The sequence below is a fragment of the Anolis carolinensis genome, chromosome 3 (genome assembly GCF_035594765.1).
Source record: "Anolis carolinensis isolate JA03-04 chromosome 3, rAnoCar3.1.pri, whole genome shotgun sequence".
Taxonomy (NCBI): Eukaryota; Metazoa; Chordata; class Lepidosauria; order Squamata; family Dactyloidae; genus Anolis; species Anolis carolinensis.
In genome coordinates, this window is record NC_085843.1 from 254470908 (window position 1) to 254493458 (window position 22551).

The 22551-nt window shown below is 39.1% G+C and overlaps 1 protein-coding gene across 1 annotated transcript in view; it reads right to left on the reverse strand.

Moving 5' to 3' along the window:
• slc9a9 (solute carrier family 9 member A9) overlaps positions 1-22551 on the reverse strand; it is a 373122-nt gene that overhangs the window by 274896 nt on the left and 75675 nt on the right. Inside the window, exons 5-6 of the mRNA XM_008106200.3 lie at positions 17835-17950; positions 6648-6753 (exon numbers count right to left, since the gene is read on the reverse strand). Of these exons, the coding sequence (XP_008104407.1) occupies positions 6648-6753; positions 17835-17950 (222 nt within the window). The remainder of the gene's footprint in view (positions 1-6647; positions 6754-17834; positions 17951-22551) is intronic.

Here is a 22551-nt window from a genome sequence, read left to right on the forward strand (position 1 = left end):
TTATCCACATCCTGGTGGGTTCAGTCCATTGGCTTACTGGACCTGTCTTTAGGGGATGGCCATCTATGGCCTGCACCACCCGGGCATTCTTGAAATCATGATATTGTAATCCTTGAGAGTCGGCATACTCTCTATCGATGAAGTTGTTTGTTGCCCCTCAGTCTATCATGGCATGGATCATGACGGGTCCTTTTTTCACTGACCACAGCGTGACCACCAGGAGAAATAGGACCCCGGTTTGCGGCTCTTGAGTGGGGTTTTTGACCGGGTTGGCGAGCCTCTCTACGCCCGGTCACTGTCTTCCCCCGCCGGCTTTGCTCCAGTCGCCTCGGCCATCTCTGTCTCCGCGGAGGACGCCGCCGCCAGGCGGGCGGCGGGCTTTCTTTTGGCTGGACATTCTCTGGCGAAGTGGCCCCCGTTCCCGCAGTACCAACACAGATTCAAACGTTGGCGGCGGGCCTTTTTGGCAACATCTAGTCTGGGGCGCACATTGCCCAACTGCATCGGTTCCTCCTCGCTTCCCATGGGGGTTGGGGCTGGCGGTGGGGATCTCCATACTGGACGTGGTTGAACACTGGCAGAAGCGGGGGGTTTCACTCCGGCTCTTCCACTCTGGCCTCGGAGCCACTGTTTTTTGTTGGCTATTAGGGCTTCGGCTCGTAAACACTGGTTGATGAGTCTCTCAAGAGTCCCTGGAGGATCCACCTTAGAGATCTCTTTCTGCATTTCGAAGTTGAGGCCCTCACGAAACTGTCCTCTAAGGGCTACATCGTTCCAGCTGGCGCTTTGAGCCAGCACCCGGAACTCGGCTATGTACCGGGACAACGGCCTGTCCCCTTGGAAGAGATGCCGGAGTTTATGGCTGGCTGCCTCCTCGTCGTCTTCGATCCCCCAGGTCTTTCTAAGGTGATTCAAGAAATTTTGCGCAGAGCTTAGGTGCGTGGAACCCGCATCAAACAGCGCCGTGGCCCAATTGGCCGCAGGCCCATCTAGGAGGCTGTAGATCCACGCCACTTTGACATCTTCTTGAGGAAATTCAGCTTGGTGGGCTTCTAAGTATGCCTGGCATTGGCGACGGAAGACATGAACCTTGGAGGCTTCTCCAGAAAACTTGACTGGTAGCGCTAGGGCAGGGAGACGCACACCGCGTTCCTTCAAGCCCAGTATTTCACCCTCCTGCGTTCGGAGAGTATCACGGATTCTATTGAATTCTTCTTGGGAAATGGTGTAACTAGCCGGTTGAGCCTCCGCTCCGGTTTCTGTAGACATTCTGGCCTTAGGTTAATTAGTGCTTAAGTGGCGGAGTCAAACTGTCAGGGTCCCGGCTGCAGAGCACCAATAACCATGCGCAGAGACCAGAATCTATCTAATATCTTTATTAAAGAAATATATAAAGTCAATAAAAACAAGTGAAGAATATAGTTCAGAAGCAGACCTTTCAGGAAAGGCCAAATATAGTCCAGGAAAATAATGTCCAATATAAGATATTAGAGTTCAAAGTTATAATCCATTAACCGAAACACACACTTTGCCAAGCAATAGTGTGGGGAGATGACAAGGTCTTTAGTCCATTGAAGCTTGACAACAAGGCTGGATCAAAGGCTTGGTTCTTGGCTGGATCAAGGACTTGAAACGTGACAACTTGAAGCATGAAACAAGGTCCGTGGCAAAACGTGAAGCAAGGCAAGACTTGAAACTAAATCCGGGAAGCAGGGAACAAGGAATACGAAGTCCACACACGATCTCTCTCCTCAAGCTGAACAATTGACTCCGCAAGGTTCCCCTTGCGGCAAAACCCCTATATAGGTTCTTGTTTTCCCGCCAACAGAACACTTTCCCTGGAGAACAAGAAGTGAAACCCAACTCTGTCCAGATGCATGACTCCTTAGAATTTCCCAAGGGAAGCAGACCTAATCAGCTAATTGTCTGGCAGCGATTCTGAGACTCCGGCGATTTGCCTCCCTGACTCCTCTATCTCTATTATAATTGTCCTTTCGGGAAAACGGGGGAGAATTCTGCCCAAGGCTTGTTTGGTTAACTTCCTGAGGACAAACATCCTCCAGGTGGCGAGGCTCTGATTCAAGCTTAACCGGTGGAAATCCCATGTTTTCCTCCTCATCTGCCACAATAGCACTAGGAACGGGACTACAAGGCCCATGAGACATCACATTCCCCCATGATCGCCAAAAACTGTTCCAGAGAATTTTCCAGAACAATTTGTGAGGAGCCAGTCATTGCTACAAGAGAGAGAAGTCAGCAAATACGTTAATGTTTTGTATCGCTTTTGTATGTGTATTGTGGCATTGAATTTTGCCATGTTGAACATTGCTCTGAGTCCCCCTCAGGGTGAGAAAGAGCAGTACAGAAATGCATTAAATAATTAATAAATAAATATTAATGCTTCCAGTCCTTCCTTCAATGGGGACAGGTTCTCCTGGATCTGAGTTTCATGCAAGCTTTCACATGAAGTGCTTGAATTGTTTTGGTGATGCTATTTGAGACGAATCGAGCAGATGCTTTAAGAATTACCAGGAAACCTTCAGTTGTGTGTGTGCTAAGAGTACAATCCTTTTCATATAAGCATAGCAGTATCAAGTCTTTCTGATCTTCTTTTCATGTAGTAAAGAAAAGAGAGGACATTATTTTCACTATGCTGGAGATTTAGTTCTGGTTGTGAAAATAGACAGAAGACATGCAGCTCAGACAAGGGTCATGGTTTACCACAGAGTCTAAAGGCAAAGTTCTCTGGAGAGAAAGAAAATAGTCAAAATATTCCCAAGAAGCATCTGGTATTAGCAACATCTTTCTTTCTTAAAGTACCACAGGGACTCGGAGTTTTCTAAAAAGCAAAGTAAAAGGCTGGAAATCTTGATTTCTTCCCTGCATGGAAGACAAATGCAGTGTCTTTAATTTCCTTTTTCTGGAATGCTGGGTCACATAGGTGCTTGAAGCAGCACTGTGGGAAAGTCACTGTTAACATAAGTGGGCATTCATTTACATCTCTTATATTAGCAGATAATGTAAACAAAAGGTTTCAATATTAAAAGATATAAGCCTTAGAGAAATGGTTTTCAACCTGTGGTCCCTAGGTGTTTGGCCTACAACTCCCAGAAATCCCTCTAGTTTACCAGCTGTTAGGATTTCTGGGATTTGAAGGCCAAAACACCTGATGACCCACAGGTTGGGAACCACTGACTTAGAGTATCATCTGATGGCAGAGGCCCTTCTGGATTTATTCCTCAGTGCTGGTTTCTTCAATTTTGAGAGGTTTATGTTGCTATCTTTTTTTTTATCAGAATGTAGTGGTGGTGACGACAATAAAAGTGATCCATATTAGAAGATACAGCAGCTCTGAAACTAGGAAGACAACTTCATTTTCTAATGAAAATGAAAACAGATTTTGCTCTCCTTGTATTTTCTGCAGCCTTTTCTACAAAGTGCTGCTTCTACCATCACTTCTCTGTCAGCTGTCATGAATATGATGGCAAAAAGTAACTGGGCCATAATGTCCAAAATATTTTGTACAAAGAAAGCATTGAGAAGACTGTAGTCCAGTGGTGTTACAATACATACTTTGAGAGAAAAATCCATATTCTTTGACCTCTCTAAGTATGTTAGAAAAGAATCCTGTCTGGAACCATAGAGTTGTCAATCAGTGTTAACACTATGAAGCCAGTGGAACTAGTGATGTGATGCAAGTTTAGGGGGATTTATGCCCCTTCTACACTGTCATGTTATCCAGATTATCAAAGTAGATAATCCAGATTATCTGATTTGAACTGGATTATAATCTAGTTCAAAGCAGATATTTTGCGTTTTATATGACAGTGTAGAAGGGGCCATAGATGCAGGGACCAGAATCTTCCTTCTTCTTCTAAAATGGGGTACTGAAACTGATTTCTCATTATCCACTGCTGCATAAATAGCTTGTACATGAAACTGCAGTAGAAAACATCTTGATTTTACATCTGATATTTTAAAAATTCTCCTTCTAGCTTTGTCATTCACATGCAAATCAAGTGCTACTCACTTTTAGATCCTTGCACTGAGGATGCTAAGATATTGAGTCCTCAGTGCAAGGACATCAGAGTGCTCTTGGGTCCCTTTCCCCATTCATGTGTGTGTCGTTCACCTGGAGTTGTAAATGGGAGAGAAAGTCTCATTTGCCTTCTGCAGATTTACATGGGCTCTTTAAGAGCTATCCTTCTATATTTTGCCTCTGGCAAAGAATCTTGGAAAAATGAAGCTGACTTTCCCTTGAATGTAACTGACTTTTCCTTGAATATAGTCTGTGTGTAGAACCGACCCCCCCCCCCCCCTTTTACTCTGAGATTGTAAAATGTACTTATAATGTGTCTTTCCTGTCTTCAGGAGATGGGAATAGGAGATGTATCATCTGTATCAGCCAGCTATAGCTCAAGGCTCTAGTCAGCTACCCAGTCTATTAAAAACTCAGACATATTGCTACCTTTGGACTGTTCTTCAATACTTTTCGCATGCAGGTAAAATCTGTAGAAAAATATTTCTCAGATGTTTCCCCTTTCTGTCAATGTTAAATAATAGCCAATTTGAAATCTGCATCCTCTATTGCTGCTACGTCACTTTTTTGTAGATGCTCTCTCCGAATGTTGTTTGAGCGAAACTGATACAGACACCCACTCCATTCCCTTTCCTATAGATAAAAACAGATGTAACTTCTGCAAGATAGCAGCCACCTTTTCTGAAGCAAAAAGATGTCTGTTCTCTTTTGAGATTTAGCACATACATCTTCTTTTAGGCACAAGTTACCAACTTCTTCTAGAGCTCTAAATTTTACCGTTAGCCTTCTGGGCTTAAAAAAAGATTTCATTCTTTCACACTGAAAAAGGTAGAACTTTGTGGGCTTTTAAAAATAGGATAGAAGGTAGAAGTAAACTAAGACAGGTAAACCTTTTTGGGTGGGATTCATTCTCCCAGGAATAATATGTCAGGGCTGCCTGCTGGAGTTGAGTGATGCAGGGCATTTCTGTATAGCTTCAGCAGGATTCTTAAGCAGATCCTGCTCTTCTTCTTTTGTCCTCAGAATGAGGAAGAAGAATCTTAGGAAGACAGCACTATCTTGAAAAATGTGTAAATGAGTTATTATCCTTGATTATTTTTAGTTAATGGCAGATTCTGAGTACCAAGGGTTGGTGGTTATCTTCTTGTACTTAATGGCATCACTAGAGTGTTTCCCTTGATCAGGTTTTGGATCTGAAATCTCTGGCCTTAAAATCTGGGTTTCTGTTTAGGCCTTAAACCCAGGTTCTTTTGGAAACTGTTTTTCTCTTAATTTTCCTCAGTAAACCAAAAAAAGCACATAATTAATATAAAGAGGCATTGATCTCATTCTAGGCAATTACATGTGGTCCTATGTGCTTATGCACATGAATGGGAAAGATTTCTTGATCACATTCACCTCAGTTAAGTGCTGAGTGTAGGTGTTCTTTTAATATTTCAGATACGTTCACTGAAATGAATAGAAGAACTCTCAGTTGAAGACAGATAAATGTTTCTATTGTAGCCCCCTGGTTAGCATTTTTCAAAATGTATTTGAGATAGAATTATGGCTACCGTGAAGTCTGTAAAGTTTTTATTCAGTATCAGTCAAATTAGACTATTCCATAGCTTTCATCTCAGAAAAGGAAATCAGAAAATGCTGGAGGAGAGAAGGCTTTCAGTTGTAAATTCCTCAGTTTGACATCGATTGTCACATAACATTTTACAGACGTGGACAGAAAAATATATCAAAACATTGCTTGGAAAAGCTGCTGCCATTTTGGGGCTACACTTCCTAGAATTTCCCAACTTGTATAGGCGGTTTTCCTATGTTGGGTCAGGGATACCGAGACCTAGAGCCCAAAAAGGTTTTTTTTTGTGTATTTGTTTAAAGCTGGATACCAAGGTGGTCTACTGGATCTTGCTTTATAATAATGACAAGTAACTACTTGGAGAGGATTGGAGCAGTAACTAAATACTTAAAAATGTACCTCTGGGGATTTTGTAAAAATTACTGAAGTTCGTAGTCAGTATTTGAGTATCAATGTAGTACAGTGGCTTGAGTATTGAACAACTCTGGAGACCAACAGATCCTCACTGGGTGATTTTGGGCAACCCCCAGCCTCAGAGGAACATAAAGGAAAATCCCTCTGAATAAAACTTTCCAAGAAAACACCATGATAGGTTTGCCTTAGGGTATCCATAATTCAAAAACAAATCAAATGTATACAAAAGTCAGTTTTTATAAACAATGTTTTTTTTAAAGTCACAAAATTGTAGTTTCACCATCTGCTTCGTATGAGAGCCCAGAATTGTGCCCACCACCCACCTATGAAAGAAATAAGAACTGTTACTTTTGTAGGATTTCCTGTGTATCTGAGTACATGAGTGATCTGGAATTCTGGCAACATTACTTAGTGGATTTAGATTAATTTATAAAGAGGTATTTGGGAAAGGAGACAACATTACAGAGCTCTTCCTTTGGGTGCTCCATATAAGTGTTTAATAAACACAGAACTCGTGTGTAATAATCTCAATGTGTAACTTTACAGGATACGATATATAATTCAGATGTCCCGAAAAACCATGAACTTTGTACTCCACAAAAAGAGAAACATTTGATTACTTACTGTGTGAGAACAATAGCCACAGCATCATTTAGGACACTTTCACCAAAGAGAAGTGTGTAGAGATCTGTATCAACATGAAGTTCATGGAAAATAGCCAGGACAGTCACTAGAAAGGAATAATAATAATATGCTCAGATATTTTTGAAAGCATGAGTTAGGGTCCTCCAAGAATGAAACATTTTAAAGCATTTTGTTGATCTCATAATGAATACACTAAGTAACAAAATTTGAAAAATGTTCTATACCTGTTTTTAAAGTGTTGTTTCCTGTTTAATTGTGTGGTACTTACTTTAAAAATTGTTGTTACACTCCAGAAACTTTGTTTTTGTGGCTGCCACAAACTATGTTGAATTGCTTGAGACTCTGTCAGGTATTCATTGAAAAACTATAGCAAAATGTGCTGCAGGATGTCCCGCAAAAACAAAGTTTTTGTAGTTTAATAAATCTTTTCCATGTTTTAATGATAGAACCAATTAGGAAATGGCATTTATAACCCAGGGAAAAATTGTGTTACATAGTGTTATTGTTATGCTTCAATGATACTGCTTGTTTTTTTTAAACCCCCAGTAATAACATTTTCTTTGGTTTCTGAATAGTATTGCACCAACTTCTGTCACTGAAGAATATCTCTCTCCACCCTATCTGTGCCCTTCAGGTAGTTGAGTTACAACTCCCATCATCCTTAGGCAGCATATCTGGAGCTCACCATGTGTTTAGGTTGAGAAGGGTTGGGGAGTTAGTCTTCAGTAGAAGTCTGCTTTTGATGACTGCTTTTTTAGGCATTGATTCATTCATTCATTTTATTCTGACCTTTTTTCTCCCAGTCAAGAACATCATCCACCATAAAAAAGCCTAGTGCTCAGTTGGCTAGACCATATTTTGGAACGAAAATAAAGTGGTGACATCTGTTACCAAGATGTTTTGATGTAGAAGCAGTGTTATGTTCTCCTACAGTGAAAGGAAAATATGCAAGAAGATTGCCCAAGCCATTTTGCCACAAAAGGCAATGGCAAATTCATCTCAGTTCACTCTCTGAGACAGTGCACGGTGTGTTTTATAATAGGATTGGCTTCTCTTCTCAAGGAGTCCTGATTCTCATTATCGTCACTCAGAAATACATGTGCTTAGCTTTGTAGGCTTTTCCACTCATTCTAACTCCTTATTCTCAAATGCAATAGAGTATGAAGTGTGGAAATAATAAATTATAAATGTCAAGGATGGAAAATGACATGTCTGAGACAACTGATGACTAGAAATTAGTTGCTTTTTTGAATAACACAGGTACAACTATGCCCCATTATGACTGCCATTGAATATCACTGCTTTGGGGGGGGGGGTATAACTACAACTTCTAAACTTGCTTATATAATTAACAGGGTTTTAACTTCACTTAATGGCTGAGGAGAAATAGGACATCCTTCAAGTGCTGTCTAATGCTGTTAGTCATGCTCAGCTGTGCTCTGTTGTGGGTGCTGAGATTATGATGCTGGAGGAAGCGACAACAAGGGTGCAGGAAGTATGGGTTTTTATCACAGGGCAATGGCTTGCAACATCCCAATTTTCAAAACAGTTAAGTAAAACCAATTAATTTATTTACTTTTGAGAAGTAAAGTACTACCTTTAAAAATCAGGCCTATACTGATAATAAGAGGTAGTCCAGATGAGTCATTTTCTGTGTTTCTACAGCTATGGAAGTTTATGGGAAGTCCAGACAACCTGCAGTCTTCCCATTATTTCTGCCATACTTTTTATTTCTCATCAGAAAAAAAAACATTTTTTTAAATGGAATAGTTACACAGTGATGTTTAACTGTGAGTAGTGGGAACACCCTGCAATTACCGTCAATACATTTGGGGCCTTGGGAATATAGCTGATGATTTTTAAAAGCACTTTCCAAGCTCTAACAAAAATTCATAGTCACTAGATGTTGCAACGTTTTCAATATTTTACTCTTTTTGTCCTAATTAATTTTGAAGGGATTTTAAGATTATTTTTCCCAGCATCTTCCCAGGTTGTATCTTTTATCTCACAGAAGAGAAAGGGGGAGCAGGAATCATGGATAATTTGCTGGATGGCTATCAACAAACTGTGCCATCCAAAACAATCTTAGGGCCAAACTATCCAGGGAAGTAAATACTTTGTAATGCAAGGTTTTTTTTTAATAAAAAGGAAGTAAACACCAGCTGGAATGATTAATGATTACTGGGATTACATATGAGAGAGAAGACAAAATTTACCCTCTCATTTCCCTGATGTAGCCCTTAGGCTACAATTCCTAGTATGGCTTTTAATTATGTTGCACAGGAATTTCATCGAGGAAAATTGTTTGTTCTAGCTTAGCTTTCAGAAGCTGTACCTTACATGTTTCTCTAAATCTTCTTCTGCTATTACATTATGAAAAGCCTGCTGCTATACACATTTTTGAAGATTTTCAAAGAAGGATTTCCATATCAGCATTCTTTCACATAAAGGGTGAATTCTAATGATCTGCAAGAGTGGAAAATTACATAGCACTTCACTGAGTTCACTTCATTGCTGCTCACTCTGGTACATAATTGTGCAACCAACTATGTCTCTACAGCAAAGGAATCCCAGGGTGTAAGACTGCCTCCAGGTTGTCAGGTTAACATCTGACATTTCATGAAAAGCTGCCTTTTCTGTACTGGAACTATTGATGTTTACATACAAGAATCATAATTTTTCATAATTCCTTCTTGAACAAGAAGAATTGTATGTGTGTCTTATTTCCCAAGTACTTTTGAATATTTTTTCCTTCCCTAGGAGTTTGCAGTCTTTATAGGGGAGTGCATTAGGTATTGACTTTGACTCTGATCAATCATTTCTCTTCTAATGATCATATTCAGGACTGGTTTCTATTTTATACTATGGTTTAATATACAGTTATATAATAACTTTAAAGTCTTTCAGAAAGGTCTTTTAAAGTCAAATGCCCCAACCTGGACTTGTATGAAAGGAGAATGCTTGGAGTCTTTCTTGATAGCGATTTCTGAAGGTTAGGAGGGAGGAGGCCAATCTAATGTTGCTAGGGAGGGAGTTCCACAGCCGAGGGGCCAACACTGAGAAGGCCCTGTCTCTCGTCCCCATCAGTCGCACTTGCAAAGCAGGCGGGACTGAGAGCAGGACTTCCCCAGAAAATCTTAATCTTCGAGAACATTATTTGGAACATTATTTGGTATGAACTGCAATGGAACTGCAATTCTTGGATAATTAGGTGAATGGTTTTCCTTAAAAGTATCCCCCATTTCGTTTTTCTTTGGCTTCTTCCTCACCCCCTCCAACCTTTTGATAACTGGAAATTTCCCAGACATGTTGGGCTATAGTGATTCTCAGGCAACAATTCTATTGCATAGTCAATGTGTGTGTGTGTGTGGGGGGGGGGGAATGGCAACACCACACAATTATAAAGTTATTTTCCACTTTAATTACCATGGCAACCTAAAGACTGCTGGGGTTGATAGTTTTTGATGAATCACAGTCTTTGACAGAGAGCTCTATTGCCTCACCAGACTACAAGTCCCAGGATTCCATAGGATGTGGCTATGTCCGTTAAAGTGAAATAAAGCGCTATCATTGTATATGAAAGGCAAATTGTTAAATGATAAAAAGAAACATTTTGAAGCAGAAAGTCACAAAATATTCCCATAAGGCCAACAGTGACAACCTCCATGCCATTCTCTTTGAATCCCATTGCTCCTCCAAACATTATTTTAATCAGTGAATGAGTTTGCCAAATTAAACCATTTCAATTATTAGCATTTCTGCTTGTGAATTAACTTTGCAGTGCTTATTGTTTCATACCATAAAATTAATTTTCAGACCTTCTGTGGAAAGATCTGATCTTTGTCCTGCCCCAAAATGCCCCTTCCAAAAACCTACTGCACTTATTTTGCATGCTTTGTTACTTAGGACATTCATAATGATTTTACTTGTAGCAAGATTGACAAGTTCATTGCAATTATGTTAATAACTAAAAAGTTATGGACAATTCAATTTTTCCAAAATCAAACATTAGAGGCATGTAGGAGAAATATGTAATTCCAGATGAATTACACTATTTTTTTTAAAAAAACAGACCAGAATCTGAATGAATTTGTATGGCCATGCACAATACTTCTACATATTTTAAATCTAGACAGTGGCAGTCAGCTCAAGTAAAATATGGAAGTATGCCTACTGCAATTTGCAGATAATGAATAAATTAGTATGCCACTGTTACCCGAACTGGCACAATCTGGCAGATCTCAACTTTTGGCAGAATTCAACTTTGCATTCTAACTCTGTTGCTCTCCTTCTCCTTGGTTTTTCGGAGTCTGTTCTACTGTGATAAAAATGTTGTCCTGAATGTTGAACTGTGACAACAGTTGATCCGTCTCAGCAATTAAAATTGTCCTTTAAAAAAGTATACCAACAAACATACCTCAAACAGTGAATAATTTATCAGAGTTTCTTAAAGTATCAATGTTATATGTTCTCAAACTTTCACAATAGGGCAGTGTTCTTGTGAGAGATGGTATTCATATACTTAGGAAATCATCAGACATAGGAACATGCTGAATCCGACCCCTCTGGTGCAATATTCTACTAATGCAATATTCTACTATTAGTGATAGGCCTAAGTTCAAGAGTTATGAAATCATAAGAATAGCGTCTTCTATTTTCTCCATGTTAAGTAAGGTAGATTTATACTCTCCCACACTGCCCTTTAGGAAGACTGGATGGGCTTTAGTCTTAGGATAGTCCTCAAGTTTGATTTGTGACCTGTGGAATAACAAACTTCATTTGGAAAGAACAGGTGAAACTGTAGGCTGGGGATGAAAAATGTATTAGTTTGCTGCCATATTCATTAAACACACACACACATACATACACACAAGTTCATCCCTCCAAAGATAAGTGACACTCTTCCTCACAGGTACAGTTTTTGTACTAAAATGGAGTGGACAGTATTGTATCTGATTGCCATATAGGTGTTAAAGGTGGAGGGGAAAGAAGTGACAACTTTAGTTTACAATTAACAGGTTTGAATACATGAGGATTTAAATGAATACTCTGAAGAGTGCTCTGGACCTGGCATATCTGTCAATTTTAGTTACTCCCACACAGGATCATACCCAGAAAAGATTGTGTGTGTGTGTGTGGGGGGGGGGGGGTGAAACTTTTTTTAGCAAATCACGAAGAGTAGTTCCATAACGCAAAATAATTTAGAAATCAGGCTCCATCGATAAACTTCAGTGGACATTCAAGACAGGTAAACTTCAGTGGGCACTCATGTGGGGATTTGGTTAACCAGTAAAAATTCATGAGCAAATCAGGTTTTTTTTTTAAAACTGAATTTTTTTGGGGGGGAGGTTGAACCCCTAACCCCCCCCCCCCCCCCGGCTACAGCCCTGCTTCCACACTCTTTTAAATTTCTTTTAAATGTCAAAGTTTTTGCTGCCCTGAATATGGACATAGTTATGAATATTGAAATTCTGTATCAGAAATGAACTGACTATCCCTGCATAACAGGGGTGGGAATGTAAATCACTGGGGACTTCCAGATGTTACTAGAGAGCAAATCCTACCAGCAGTAGCCAGCATAGATTATAGTAAGTCATGCTACAAATTGTAGTCCAACAACATCTTTTCTTGTTACATAATAATTGTATTGTGCATGTGTGTGTATGGGCACATACAAACATACTTATCCAGAATCTATATATGAAGTTCAGATCTATACACAAAAACTGTATCCATAGTGTAGAAGCCTGCTACAACCAGGCATTGCATCCCCTACATCTCAGCAGTCTCTTCAATGTTAATGTGACTGCCTAACAAAAAAGTTTTAAATTAATATGCTTGGTGATGTTCTATTTCATATCCTGTAAAGACACATATTAACAGATACTGAGTCTGGCATAATCGGTTCCTATCCACATCTATGAACTGTCTTGTTTTAAAAAATGACATGTCTCAAAAAAAACACACGTATGTACAGTTTGCTATGCCGATCAATCTTACTGCAAAAGCTAGCAGTAATTCATGTTTATTTGTCTCCCTGGCAGTGTCTGATAAAAAGGGAATCCAGAAAATGCAGCCTGAAAATAATGAGCGCCACACATGTATGTATATGTGGAGTATAAAGAGAAGATGAGATCGAAACAGAGATCAATTATAATATTCTTCTCCCAGCCTTATTATTTAATGCTCTTTATCTTTCACTTTGCCAGTGCAGTTATGCAACAACAGGTGAGAAGCTATTCAAACTGTCATGCAGTTAAATGGATGCTCTCCTTCAGTCCCTTGTATAGTGGGGTGATGTTCTGGTGGTTCTCTGTGCCATCCTGAACCAGGGACAGTTGTGAATTTTGTTTCCATTGAGTTCTGGCAGGAATTTACAAATAACACACATTTCTTTATCTTTGGGATGGAAAGAACTTGGGATCTTAAAACATGGAGTGTTTTACTCTTAAAAGTTTGCGTTTGAATGCCTGTGTATGCAACCACGTTACTGAAGAATCAAGGTTATCCTGCCCCACCAGTAATCTCCTGTAAATAGAAAAGAGCACTGGCCAGGTATTTTGTGTCCAGTCCAGAGCAGAAATGCTCTGGGATAGGCTCCAGAGGCTTTGGAGGTGTCTATACTCTCCGTTCCCACTCTGTGGCAGAGTGAAGTCTATTCAATCCAGCTGGCTGAAATTACTCTCCCTGTCACCATTGCAGGAAAGCTACCAAGCTCCAGAACAGCTCCTGGCCATTGTGGGCCAGGTTTGCCCTACTGCTGCTACTCTCTATGGCCCTAGTATTGGCACCATGGACCTGATCCATCCCCCTTTCCCTATGCTGATTGTGGCAGCAGCCCATATAGATATCAGATATGGTCATACTGTTCATAATCTGCCCAAGTTCAATGAAACTCTAGAGCATTTTCCAATGTTCCTTAGCATGGACCTAAATTGGTTCAGCCTGGTTTGCCCCGTGTTAATGTCCCTGGACATCAAGTAGATATCCAGGAATGATTTTTGAGCTACTGTGGGGAAAACTGGCCCTAAGACATATGTTCCAGGTAGTTATAATTATGGAAGGGCCAAGTTGTACATATTTATTGCATTTAGTTGTTTCGATTCATATTTTAAGAATGTACCAAGATTTGCATTTTTCTGCATGGTTGGGGCAAAAGGAACTTGCTGTTTCAAAAATCCATGTGCCAAAGAAAGAGGAATGTATAAAGTTCCCATTCCACCCTAGAATAAATAGAAATTAGAAGCTGTTCCTTATATACTTTGCTTCTTATAAAATTTCTCACCCAGTTGTCTCTTATTTTGGAAGGAAAGGGGAAAAACAAAAACAAAACTAAGGTCTGCAATCAATGGGACATGCAAAGAGGTTGAGTAGTAAATCTTTAGTTTAAACAAATCAAATCCACACTCATAAAGCAACTGCCATATCCTCTTTGAGGTTCTGATTATAATAAAGTTAAAAATATTATGTTATGGACAACGGGTCTGGTTTCAATGACAAGTGGGAAAGAAACAAGATAGGATATTTCCCAACTAAGCCAACCATGTTGAAAAACCTTTGTGTTAAAAATAATAGTTCCAGTTGTAATTATAGATTCCTGGCACTGCTAATCAACCATCCTCCTCAAGGCTTAGCTCCAGAAAGAAAAATCAATAAAGCATTTTAATTACCTATCTCTACCAACCCCCCCCCCCCCCCCAAACATACTCAATAGATTTATAAAATATTTTCCAGCTGTTTTGTGTGACTTGGAAAAGGGAATGAAACAAGGGACAACCCACACCAGCCATACAGCAGTAACCATAGAAACTGTAAATAGAAAAGAGCATTTTGATTATCAGCCTAAATGAAGGCAAGAGGGTTCACAAAGCTTTGAAAGAGTTCTGCTTCAGCAAACCTTTTCTGAGGCAAATGTTCCCTATGCTCTAAATGTCACAGTGGGAAGGGGGAAAAGGTACAAGTATGCAAAGTATTTTCCGATTAGGATGTCAGTGCCATAAGAATGCCACTATTAAATACTGAAGTGGAATAGCCTTTCCAGGACTGTATGAAAATGCAGGTGGGAGAACTGAGTGTACATGTGCCCTGTAATTTTTCACAGAGCAAAATTAGCATGTAAAGGAATTGGAGAGGCGGGAAGCCTTTTCTCTGATGCAAAGCTCTGACAAGTAGTGTTTGACCTTTTGGAAAGTTATGACGTCTACAACCCACCTTTTAAAATTGGTCCAAAAAGGTGCTATGGAATTATTTGGAACTCAGTTTAGTGTTAAGTCCAAAAAATACAGTTCAAAAATGCTATAGGAGTTTTTGGAGTTAGTTAAGGTTATATAGGGAAGTGAGAAAGTTGTCATTTTGTTGTTTTTCTTCTTCCTATTCTACTGTGGGGTGAGAACAATTCTGGCAACTTTCTTTCACACTGAAGTCTGTGACAGTTCGGGTTCACAGATTTTGTTGTGGAAAAGAAATACCAAAGTTTGTATTTTGCATTTCTCAGCAGAATCAGAGAAACCTTTTCTATCTTGTATGCCTGCTTTCCTTGATTATCTGTCAGAAAGAACAAGCTCCAGGAGCATCTTATTATCAGGCTTGGATGCTTTGATTCAATAGCAATGTCCACTTGGCCATAACTAGAATTGTTCCAAAGTTTGTGTATTTCCCTGGATTTAAGAATTCCAAATGTCCAGAACAGAATCAATTAGGAATCCCTCATTGTTTCACTAATTTTGTGTAAGGCATTAGGCACATACAGTTTCACAGATTTCAGTTTCATTTTATGTTTCTCCCCTCTTCAGTATTTTAATGCACATATGCTAATTGATTACATTGTAAAAAGAAAAGCAAACGTCATTGAATTTAAAGATGTTTGTGCTGTGTTTTCAAAATCTGCAAGATACTATCACTACATCTATTGCACAGCACAGAGAAAGAGAAATCTTGAAACTATCATCTCTATTATCAAAAGTAAAAAATGAATATGTACATCAGTATGTGTATACAGAGTGGGGAGAGACTGCATTTTTATTTAAGTTACGTTCCACTTTTCTCCCAATATGGGATCTGATGATGCTCATAGCACATGGAAGTCACTGAAAACGGTAATGTATCCTAGCTCAGCAATTACTTCAAGATATTTTCCTAGTTAACTGCATTCAGGGAAGGAGAATGCAGGACAGAATGAACCCACCAAACTGGTAAACTGGCTGAGATTTCTGGGTTTTGTGGGCCAGAAACATCTGGGGACTCCAGGTTGAGAACCACTGTACTAAGCCATTAATAGAGTATGTTTATATCTAGTAAAGTCCAGCTGTGGAGTTGGTATGAATGGTGGCACACAGAGAATATGAACCGGCACTGATTACCTGGTAAATCTGAGTGGTACAGGTGTCTTCTATCATTTTAACCTGGGAGTCAGGAGAATACTAAGGTAATTGTGTGGAAATGTCATGGCCCACTTTCTTTTATTGTGACTGGGGAGAAAATAGCGATGATTTTAGCATTTTTGACCACTACAACCATGATAGTGATTTGATCATGGCTTTTCTTTTTTGTTTTACCTCCTAGTTGGCTAGTCCAGCCTGTGATCATATCAGAAGATTGAAGGGACTCTAGCTTCTGTTGAATTATAGAACTGGAAAGCACTTGAAGGACTATATAATTGTAGGTTCAATTAAAACATTTCTTAGCATAAGCTTATGGTTAGTAGATGACAACAAAAGTTTGAGAAATACTTTCAGAAATATAGTGTGAACCTAGGGGGCATATTCCTGGCCTTTCCATAGAAACAGGAAACTGTGAATAATACTAAAACCCTACTGAAATAAAATACTTCAACTAGAAGTTGACACAAAGTCACTCTGGAGGACCAGGAAATTTCTAAAGTATTAACTAATTAATTAACTAATACATACATATGTAAATATATCAGAATTGGCTCCCCCCCTATAAATCTATAGTTAGCCCTTCTCTATTCTAGCTACACAGATTCAACCAAACATTGTTTCAAAATATTTTTTAAATTCAAAAACGCAAAACTTGATTTTGCCATTCTCTATAGGAGATAATATCCTTAGAATATCCTTAGATTTTTGGTATTCACATGATTCTTGGGGTCTGATGTATATAGAAACATAGAGGAAGGGGAGAGGAAACTGCCATAACCTCTCAGTAATATCTTCTCACATTATCAAGTGAGATGAGATATAATCTCATGCTGCAATTGGGGTTGTTTGAGGAATCTGACCTGGGCAAACTGTTATTTGCAGTGACCTCATCTGTATCTCACAAAATGTCATGAAGCTCAGAACACCTTTGTGTAATAAATTTTGGAGTTCTCCAAAACGTTATTGGCAATAAAACCATAAGAAAATACTCTTTTAGTACTGGTTGTAAAAAAATGCACATTCAGATTTTATATACATGTGGAAATAGATATTTTGAGACATATTTAACATTGCAGATGATACAGAAAACAAACTGAATCATAATTATTGGTAAAAATCTGCATGGGGAAAGAACCTGAAATACATAGATTTCCCCATGTTCAAATGCATCAGTGCCCATGCCCTAAAAGAAAATGTCAAATATCACTGATTTCATAGAGATTTGGCTGCAATATCCACAACTCTGTATTGCTAATCTACCAGCAGCAATCCACTGATATGATTCTACTGCAATGCTGAGAATAGGCAATGCTGTGCAGTGATGCAGCAACAGTGATGAAAAACTTGTGCTATCTTGTTCAGATCCCTGCCAAGGTTGGTCTTGAGTAGAGCTTTGGGCAAAATGTGAAATGAATCGGAAAGATTATGCTCCATTAGCACATCCATTAGAGCTTTAGGGGGAAAGTTAGAAGATTAGAAATAGTTCTTGTGATATGTCCAGTCATCTGCACATTGTGAGAAGTGACAAGCACTCCAATATGGATTGCAGTCTATTGTAATGGTTAGTGCTGGATCTATCACAGGGAAAGCCTAATTCAAATCTCTTATCAGCCATGAGGTGAAACATTGTCTCCTGGTGGGCCATATGCTCTATATCCTGATCAGAACAAGTGCTGGAACAAGATGAGAAAAATGGGACAAATCACTTGCACCATGTTCAGGAAATTATGGAATCAAGCAAACATAGACACAGTAGTGATAGGCGTAATAATAATAATATAATTACCTGGATCTGTAGCAGACATCAAGGAACCAAAGAATAAACAATCAGTGAAATGAAAGTCACCACTCTTCAGCTGATTGAGCTGCACCATGGCTTTTACAAAGCCATACATTACCAACCTGCATAAGTGAGAGAAGGGAAGTATTTTAGACCCATTATGGAAATCACAATTCTCTTATTCCCACACTGGTTGTCTCTTTAAACTGCTAGGCATTTGCCTCCAAATTCAATACTTGTTACAGTAGTACAGAACATAAATTGTTTCTGTCGTGTAAACCTAGTCCTGCTTTAGCCTTGAAATATTGTATCAAAATTTTGTAGACGGGAAGGGGAGAAGACAGAAAAACCAAACCAAACCTCCTTTTTCAGGAAAAATGATCAATTTATTCACTTGGTGACAGATGACAATATATTTAGCCACTTATTTCACAGAAATAATGTGAAGCAAGCTGAAAAAGAGATTATCAAGAGCCGTCTGTCAGATAATATAGAGCCTTCACAGAAGCAATATGACATGAGCTGTTGTGTTGACTAGTTCTAACAGATCTCAAAGGATTGCCTTTGCAGCTGTCATAGACATTTTTTGCTTATTTATTAAATATTGCAAAGATAGGCAATTTAAAAAAAATTGGGCATCTTGTTCTAAACAAGTGAGGTATCAGTCAGCGTAGCAACAATCAATCAACACGGCAGACTTAATAAGAATATTTAAATCTTGTTAACTTTGCAACAACATGAGAACTCCATTTGATTGTATATTTCCCTGTTGCAAAACAATCCTGAGTTTTGGTCATTTGAATAATATGAAAGTCATTACTGTTGTCTCATTTATTTTTAAAAACATCTTTAGAAAGTATACTAGTTGGTTGAAGTGATTTCCGTGGAGTTGTGAATTTCCTTTTGATTTTGGCGTGGAAATTAAAGATGCTTTCCAATGTTCTTCAAGATAGGATTCAAACCTTGAGTGTATTTGCCATGTTAATAGCATCAAAGCTCTGCTGACGCTGTTTAGAAAATGACAAAAGTTCACTATGTTTGTGATGAAAGGAGGTCAGATGCAACGGTTCCAACACAAAAAAGTTGTAACCTCCCTGTCATAGAATATAAATATTTGTCACTGTAGACAATAAGGGGTCTGTATATTTTCTGTCAAGAAGCTGCATTCTTTTCCACAATGTAATTTTCTTGGTAATACATGCCTCAGTAATCAAATGTGCCAAGGTAGCCCACAATTAAACGTAAGACATGTAATGAACAAAATATTATGTATTATAAAAAAACATATCTCTCATTTGAAGGACCACTTCTATAAAAACATATTAAATATATTGACTGGATACATACTAAGATAGACTTGAAGTATATCTTCAGTGAACACACAGAATAATCAGGAAAACCGTGCCAGCATTCTTTTATTTTATTTCATAAAAATATTTTATTCTAAGTATTAAAAAATTAGGTCTTTGCACAAAAAAAGATTTGAATGAAATGGTTACAGCTATGTTATCCCAAAAGACTATGAAGCCCAGTTTTGATTTACCTTTTGGGTTGGGGGTCCAGACACATGTTAAGAAAATGAAGGTGATGACAACTATCTTATGTAGCATTTTGTTTCTCAGTGAAGGGCTGAGGGAATACCCGATGACCTGAGCTGAATATTGGAGAACAGCCCCCTTCCCACAGACATCTCAGACAGTGCTGGGACAAGTACAAGATGGGCTGAAAGTGAGCGTTTTACTATTTGGCCATCTACAACAGTGATTCCCAACTTTTTTTTAAACCAGGGACCATTCTCCAACCTTAGTACCAAAAGGGATATGAATCAGTTTTTGGTCAACCTTTGGTTATTTGGGGTGCTGATTCACAAAATTGCATTGGATAGACAACATCAACTCCAGTTTCTGATACAGAACATATGCCATCCAGTAGTCACCATCTGCTCACCCCCAGAAAAACATATTTTAGTTCTTGGGGACCACTGGTGGTCCACGGACCACAGGTTGGGAACCACTGATGTACAGCAAGGATTTGAAACCAAAAACTAAGCATACTGAATGTAAGCTTGAATTCAATTCAGGGATATAATAGGAAAAAATATGATGGTGAAGAACCAGTACTATAATTGATTTCCTGTTGTATACAATCTCAGTCACAGTCAATGTACACCTGAGTAAGTTTGGGGCCGGGCTGTGGCGCAGCTGGCTAGTAACCAGCTGCTATAAATCACTACTGACCGAGAGGTCATGAGTTCGAAGCCCGGGTTGGGTTAAGCCGCTGACCATTAATAGCCCTGGCTTGCTGTTGACCTATACAGCCCTGAAAGACAGTTGCATCTGTCAAGTAAGGAAAATTTAGGGACGCTTTATGCGGGAGGCTAATTTAACTAATTTACAACACCATAAAACTGCCAGCAAAACGCGAGGAAAAGAATGAGGAAGAACAGCCCCAGTGGACGGTGAAGCAACAGCTCCCCCTGTGGCCGGAAGCGTGAAGCTGGAAAGAAGCTGGAAAGATGTTAAATGCTGGAAAGATGTTAAATGCCTCTGTGTCTGTCTAAAAAAACTGAATGTTGTTTGTCTGTTGGCAATGAATGTTTGCCATATATGTGTTCATTGTAATCCGCCCTGAGTCCCCTTCGGGGTGAGAAGGGCGGAATATAAATACTGTAAATAAATAAACAAACAAATAAATAAATAATGTTAAACCTCATATGAGTCAGTTTCAGTAAACCACAAGATGAACCAATCTGTTTTTTTAAAAGAAGGTTTTGACATCCGATTTCCACTTAAACATTCCATATATTTGATACAATCTTAATGCCAGTAATATGATCATAATAGATTTTACAGCAAGTTTAATTATGCAAATCATAATTGCTATGAGTATAACATTGTTGTTATGAGTCATATTTTCCTATTTTTTTTATCTTGTTTTTCAGTATGCATGTTCTATGCCTCCAGCAGCCCAAGAGAAAGATAGCATGGAAATTGATCTTCAAGGGAGGTGGTGCAACACAGACATGTATATTTAGTTCCCTTGTGGAGGCTGGTAACACGATGAGAAGGGACACAATTATGCATCGACTGCCTTTTTCATACCTCTGAGTGGCCATATAGGTCAAGAATCATTAGAAATTTTACCTATTGGCTCCATTTCCTAGAAAATAGTTTATTTAAAGCTACTGTACAGAGAAATGGAGTGGGGGGAGAGCTGCTAGAAAGGATGGCCAGAACTTAAGAATCATAGAATCATAGAATAGTAGAGTTGGAAGAACCTCATGGGCCATCCAGTCCAACCCCCTGCCAAGAAGCAGGAAATTGCATTCAAAGCACCCCCGACAGATGGCCATCCAGCCTCTGTTTAAAAGCCTCCAAAGAAGGAGCCTCCACCACAGTCCAGGAGAGAGAGTTCCACTGCCGAACAGCTCTCACAGTGAGAAAGTTCTTCCTGACATTCAGGTGGAATCTCCTTTCCTGTAGTTTGAAGCCATTGTTCCGCGTCCTAGTCTGCAGGACAGCAGAAAACAAGCTTGCTCCCTCCTCCCTATGACTTCCCCTCACATATTTGTACATAGCTATCATGTCTCCTCTTAGCCCTCTCTTCTGCAGGCTAAACATGCCCAGTTCTTTAAGCCTCTCCTCATAGGGCTTGTTCTCCAGACCCTTGATCATTTTAGTCACCCTCCTCTGGACACATTCCAGATTGTCCACATCTCCCTTCAACTGTGGTGCCCAGAATTGGACACAGTATTCCAGGTGTGGTCTGACCAAGGCAGAATAGAGAGGTAGCATGACTTCCCTGGATCTAGACGCTATACCCCTATTGATGCAGGCCAAAATCCCGTTGGGATTTTTGCAATACAGTTTTCAATACTCTTAGGACAATGCAAAAATGCAGATTATGATGTAAGTTACTGGAAAGGACTCTTGGATGTCTTTATAGTTACTGTGGATTCCTTGGAACTTGACCTCAAAGCTGTGAACCCTGGAATGGGGACAAGAACCTCTTTGAAACTTGCCTGAAGCTCTTATCCAAAGCTTTGGGCCTTCAGGGATAATGAATAACTCATGCCTCCCTGTTAGGTATACTATTTCAACACATATACTGAAACAACAGCACTAATGCAGAAGAGTGTTTTATTCAAGGTCCATGCTCCTTCCCTCTCAACATGAAAGCTGGTTTAATGATAACACACATTTACCTATTTACCTATGTGCTAATAAAAAAAGAAATTGTGTTTAACTGATCATACAAATAGTACCCCACCAAGCTTGAAAGCAGTTGATTAAAAATAATGTGTTACCTATTATTCATTGAACTATTAAAACAACAGTTGCAAACATTATTTTAATCATTATAATATCAGCAATGTTAACGGCTGGAGAAATGATTAATGGCTTATTGTACTTTCATTTTTTTTACTGCGGCAGAAACATTTTAAACTATTTAAATAACTTTAAGTGATTTTAAAAAATTGAAAGCAGTACACTATTAATGACAAACCATCATTTACAACTAAGCTCCCCAAATCTAAGTATCAAAACATACACACAAAAATTCCCAGTGACAGCAAAGAGAATTTGAAGAAAGAGGCCCCTTTATTTCTCTGTTTTTGAAAGCAGGTGGAAACATGTATGAAACATGTGTTGTTGTGCAACACCAACCGGAGTTAATCACTGAATCTTCACAGCTGAAGGCAGTAATTAGACATAAAGGAGGT